Here is a 6,575-nt window from a genome sequence, read left to right on the forward strand (position 1 = left end):
ATGTCTAGATCTTTCCACAAATGTTTTTACATAACGGCATTTCTTGATGTAGCAAAATTAGTGATGCAACGCGAAGGTGAACGTTATTATTTTTAATGTAATTTTTAAATTCAAAAATTGAGTTGGATCTTCATTTTATTATTTTTTTTCAACTTGTTGACATTAAAGAATGTAAAATTCAAATCATAAATTTTTTTCCTTTTATTTGAAATCCATATTATCATCGATTCAATTGAAACAGTTATGAAATCATCCTTACATTTAATATTTTCTGTTATTACTAATCTACTAATCATATTTGCCACTATTAACCTGACAAACTTCTCCCAGAAACGATTTTGAACATTGAAAGCAATCACTTTTTCACTGTTATCATTTACAAACCATGGTAGCTGTCCAGGAAATTTCTTCAACTAAAGTTTCTCTAGCAATTCAAACACGTCCACAAATTATATATGTACTTGTGTAGGTGCGTGAATACAACGCGCAGAAATTTCCTAACATTTCAGCTTGGTCAGGCGTTGTTTCTGAACTTGTTACCTAGGAGTTTTTCAAGCTACCAAGACATAATAATATATATGTATGTATAGAATATATCTGAATCTTGTTGATAAAATTGTTACTTGTTACTTCTGAACTTGTTACCTAGGAGTTTTTCAAGCTACCAAGACATAATAATATATATGTATGTATAGAATATATCTGAATCTTGTTGATAAAATTGTTTAAATTTATGATATCTTTTAAAAACTCTTTCGTTAACATAATAGGAAACTTCAGTGAACGTTCATTGGCAGTTATATTCAGATTAGTAACAAATAACAATTTCATACAAAATACTATCTTCATATACAAATACCTTATTTTCATAAAAATAACTACAATGTTTTCACACAAACACCAACTAACTTTTCATACAAATACAATCTTCACATACAAATACCATGTTTTCCTACAAATACCATGTTTTCCTCATACAAATACATAGTTTTTAAATTCATTGAAATGTAACGTTGTTACTTTTAGTGAATAATACGAAAGAATTCGTTGCCTCCACAGAAGCATCCACTAAATAATGATATATTGCAAGTGTTGTTGGTTTGTAAACATTTCGTGTGAGTGTACAAATGTTCAGTTGTTCAGACCAGCTGCGCTGGGATATGGTGCAGTCGGGGAGTTCATTGAATTGAACTAATCGTTGGATAAATTTTAAAATTTTAATGCAGCACAGTTTCAATCATATTTTTAGTTTTGCACCGACGATAGTTACGTCATGTTGTTGTTAATTGAATGAGAAATCTTAATTATCCTTTCGACACACCAACTGAACGGCCACAAGATAGATCGCAATAATTTAAAATTATTATTATTATTATTCAACGGTAACATTCATCAATGAAAGATTGCTTTGATAGCACCGGGCTTCTCAATGAAGAAGTGCATATAAAAAGTTGCTGCCGAATCATTAATAAACGAATAAAATTAAAAATGAAACAATAGTTCAAAAAATTTTGTGTTAAATCCTCAACAAAAATTTCCAACAATCTTACAAACATTTTTTAAAATAAATTTTTGAAGACGCAATATTCTGCAATAATAAAAAAGAAATTTCACGTGTGCTGGTTTCGCTCATTGGTAGGCTGTCGTTACAGAAATAAACACTAACAACAATCACGTTTAAACCCATCAATGTGTTCATCCCGTTGGCTTTGAAACTGCCGCTTTAATTGTTTTATTAAAATTTAACTCAACGGAACCGGAATATGGGAAATGAACTATAGCACTTAATCTTAACCGAGATGGCTAACAAGTGGAGATTTATTGAGAAATAAATGTGTGACGTTGTTCTCGCTTCCAAAATGCTGTAAGATGACTAACTCGAGGGTTAGTGTTTCATAGGACCACATACCGATTGCAATTTTGAAAATAAAAACATAAATACATATATTTATATAGTCATTCAAGTCTCTCTTCAATATTTCTCAGAGGTACCAACAACAAAAAAGGACAAGAAGGTTCGCTATGGATAGCAAATTTATTAGTCCTCCTGACTCCAAGGTCTGGCTGTTAATCGTTGTTTGCAGTTAAACTAACTGCACCTCTTTACGTTCTATAATAAATAAAATGAACCTCTAAGTAATTATTCATTATTTTGGTAATTAAAATTAAAACGATCAAAAATTAAAATTTTAGTAATTGATTTAACATGAATCAAACAATCTATTAGAAATCTTACCTAAATGTTTAGGTTTTTTAAGCAGTTTGGACCTAACAAGGGAGTAAATGATGAGAAAAGTGAGGACAAGGGCAATGGTAAGTACGAAGAAGAAGATGGCTGCATAGGAGTAATCGGAGAGTTCGTGCCAGGGGGTGGTCGTTGACTGAACTGTGGCACGGAAAGTTGTTCGTCACATTGTTCGTCGTTCATCATTTGGGATTTTTATTTCATGTTACATATTTTATTTATTTATTGAAATTTGTAAAAAAAAACTGTTAACACAAAATAGTTTAAATTAACTCATTTACATTTTTGCATCCAATTACATTCCGGTACCTTGCTCTGGTTCATATCAAAATTCCTACCAAAACTTCAAAACATAATTTGCTTAAACAAAAAATTTTTTATATTTAATTTATTTACAAAAATATTCTTTAAACGAGAAATTTTGCAAATTACAATTTACCAGAGATGCACGAACAAAAAACAACTAACAATTTGTTTGTAAACCCTTTTTTCAAAAGGTTTTCAAAAACACTGACGTCGCATAAACAAAATGAATGACCTTTTATTCTTTGTTTCATTCAAATTTTACTGCGTATCAGCCCGAATTGTTTGTTTCTTTAAGTCATTTTAAAGAATAGTGAGGCAAATGGCCCTGAAAATGAATGGCGCTTTAGCATCGGGCCTATACCGGGCCCTCGCCGCAACAGGCAAGGTAGCGAAAACCATGTGGCGACGAGTAGACAGGCCGCGGCGGTAGCACGGAAGCTTTGGACGCGAGCCCGGGTGCAGATCTTGGTGGTAGTAGCAAGTATTCATACGAGAACTTTGAAGACTGAAGTGAAGAAGGGTGAACTGCAGTTGAACATGGGTCAGTCGGCCCTAAGCGATAGGAGAACTCCGTTCTGAAGCAAGGCGTTTCACATCTAGAGTATGCAGTTCAGGTTTGGAACCTATATCACATGGATCTCATCAACATGATTGAAAAGATTCAAAAAAAGCCACTAGATCTATCCGTTCTTGTTTTGGTTAAGAGTATAGTGACAAATTATTTAAAAAATTGAACTTGCACTCTTCGAAATATCGAAGGAGTAGAGCTGACTTAATTTTTTTTTATATGAAATGTTGGTGACCGATCCTGATGCTGATCTTTCAATTCTGTTGCGCAGTTGTGACGAAAGAACAAGAGGGCATCAAATGAAGATATCTACAGGTCTGTCTCATAAAGATGTCAGCAAATATTTTTTCAGCAACAGAGTTGTCGCAGACTGGAATAGACTCCCACAATCCGTGATTGACTCTCCAAATATCCAAATTTCCCCTTTGTGTATGGTATTTTTTGGCAGTAACGAATGGGTATATGAACGATTGATTTAATGCCTTTATTTTAATATTTGTTTTATAAATATATGTATGTGTGTGTTGCACTTATAATTATTTGGTTGGTAATGATTTATTTTTGTGAACGTATTGTTATAATACTCGCTGTCGTTACCGATTTACGATGCGACGGGTTCAAATCTTCGATTGAATAAAATACTCCAAACAGTTATTAGTTATTAAACTTTATTTACAGAAGAAATCAACTAATCGTTTATTTCTAGCAAATTCAAATTAACGCAACAATAAACTTTTAAATTGTTTAAAATCTATCGCTATGACAACTTCAACAAACAAATCAAACATCGCTTTAAATAATTCACCGAATCGCTATTCACGAAATCACAAAATCACGGATTTCACTAATCACGAATCTTCTTGCGACGTGCGCTTATATACTCTTCGCAAGCGTCGTTTCTAGGTTCTTCTAGATGATCCGATTTTAGCATACTCTAGTCTGGAATGCTCCAGTCACTAGAACATTCTAGCATACGCTAGAATCTAGTGCGTTCGGTAGCACGGTTATAACATTACCCCCTTCTTAGTTCTGTCCGTCCCGAACAGCTTTCGTTCCGGTCTCCGCATGGTACGGAGCCAGTCTATCCAAATGAACGATCTTCATTCTTGCTCTCGGCTTCCGATATTCCTGAATACGGTAGACGACGTCATTTAAGCGGGTGATGACTTGATAAGGTCCTTCCCACCCTCGCTGGAGCTTTGGAGAACGTCCTTTCTTTCGCTGTGGGTTGTACAGCCAAACTAACTCGTCGACAGCAAAACCGCCACTGCTTCCTTTCATGTCGTATCTGGTTTTGGCCACCTCCGTGTTTTTCATAATTTTAAGGCGTACGTAACGGTGGATATGGTTTAATCGCTGTCGAAGATTATCCACGTATTCTGTTAATGGTTGGTGTGGTTCAGGTGGTACGCCATATTTCACATCAGCTGGAGTTCTTAAGGTAGTCCCAAACAGAACTTTTGATGGCGTTTCTCCAGTAGTTGTGTGGATAGCACTCCGGTATGCTATAAGAAACAATGGTATATGACGATCCCAATCCCGTTGATTTTCGTCGACTACTTTAGCCAGATGTTCAATCAGGGTTTGGTTAAATCGTTCCACCATACCGTCAGACTGTAGGTGAAGAGGTGTCGTTCGAGTTTTGTTTATACCCAGCAGCTTGTACATTTCACCAAACAGTTGTGACTCAAAATTTCGACCTTGATCTGAGTGGAGTTCCAATGGGACACCATATCGACTAATCCAATTGAGTACAATTTCCTCAGCGACGGTACATGCTTCTTGGTTGGGTATTGGAAACACCTCAGGCCATTTGCTGAAATAGTCCGCTACAACCAGAATGTAACGGTTTCCATAATCTGATACCGGAAAGGGTCCAGCAATATCTATAGCAATCCGTTCAAAGGGGACACCAACATTGTAGATTTGCATTGCTCCTTTTAGCCTTCTTTTGGGTCCTTTAACTGAAGCGCATGTGTTACATTTTCGACACCAGCTCTCTACATCTTCTCTAACGTGAAGCCAGTAGAATTCTTCTCGTATTTTGTCAAGGGTCTTGTTCACTCCTAAATGTCCCCCAGAAGGGCCGCCATGCATTTCATCAAGAATTTCGGTCGTTCTACTTCTTGGTACTACAACTTGCATGCGGTGTTTTGATCCATCAGCTGATTCCCATTTTCGTTTCAGCAAATCCCCTTCCAAATACAATGAGTCCCACTGAGCCCAATAACCCTTTAACACGGCACTATATTCTGAGATGCTTTGCCAGTCCGGTCGCTTGCCCTCCTTCTTCCATGTGATAAAATGTTGCAGGTCCTCATCCGCAAACTGTGCATCAGCAAGATCCGTCGGTGTTCAACCGTCATCCGCTGATATTGTTGTTGCTCTTATGTCTTCCGATTGTATCTTCTCCTCGTGACGACAGCAATATTTGCATCCTGGTAAACATGGTCAACGTGAGAGAGCATCAGCATTACTATGAGTTGCTCCTTTGCGGTGCACGATCTCGAAGTCGTACATTTGTAAACGCTCCAACCATCGGGCCATCTGTCCTTCAAGATCCTTGAAGTTGAGGAGCCATCTTAACGCTGAGTGATCAGTGCGGAGAAGAAATTTCTGTTCATAAAGGTACTTGTGGAAGTGTTTTGTTGCATTGACTATTGCTAGTAACTCCTTCTTGGTCACACAATAGTTTCGTTCGGGCTTTATGAATCCTCTGCTATAATACGCTAGCACCTTTTCTTCTCCGTCTATATGCTGTGACAAAACGGCTCCGATTCCGTTGTTACTTGCATCAGTATCTAACACAAACGTCTTGCCACGAACTGGATATGCTAGCAAAGGAGCATCACATAGTTCAACTTTTAATTTTTCAAATGCTGAGTCGTTTATTTCTAGCAAATTCAAATTAACGCAACAATAAACTTTTAAATTGTTTAAAATCTCTCGCTATGACAACGACGAAGGTAATGTTCGCGACGGTTTTAACTCAGCGACGATTAAGCATATGTAAAAGGCGGATTATGAAAAAACCGATTAAATAATAAATGTTTAAAGGTTTAATGAAATGAAAAAAGATTTATTATTGTTTTTTATTTGTTATTTTGTTATTTATAACATTTTAACTTTATTCAGATTAAAAATTGCATAAAACAATAAAAAAAACTTCATCATAAAATCGCTATGTATTAAGATACCAACGATAAGGAGAAAGTAAAAAAATCGCCAAAAATTTATTTATGTATGCATCTGAAATATATTTGCATTTTTTGATAAGACAATTTTATTTATAAAAATACCATATATAACAAAACTATCTCCCGTTTTTTGCACATTCTCAAAAATTCGATTGAACGCGTTAACCCTACTTTTCCAAATTTGCGTCATCGGTAACGAGAAAGTTAAAAAATCGCCAAAAATCCATTTATGTGTGCATCTGGAAAATATTTGCATATT

At 35.7% G+C, this 6,575-nt stretch overlaps 1 protein-coding gene across 1 annotated transcript; it reads left to right on the forward strand.

Annotated features, from left to right (window-relative positions):
- HELRODRAFT_180931 (hypothetical protein) lies at positions 1-3,130 on the forward strand (the record flags this gene model as incomplete). Its single annotated transcript, XM_009030222.1, has 4 exons — positions 1-76; positions 1,989-2,058; positions 2,249-2,373; positions 2,847-3,130. 4 exons carry the CDS (start codon positions 1-3, stop codon positions 3,128-3,130), a joined length of 555 nt encoding a protein of 184 aa, XP_009028470.1.
- Positions 3,131-6,575: the final 3,445 nt, after the last annotated feature.

Source organism: Helobdella robusta (assembly GCF_000326865.2).
Source record: "Helobdella robusta unplaced genomic scaffold HELROscaffold_66, whole genome shotgun sequence".
NCBI classification, from domain to species: domain Eukaryota; kingdom Metazoa; phylum Annelida; class Clitellata; order Rhynchobdellida; family Glossiphoniidae; genus Helobdella; species Helobdella robusta.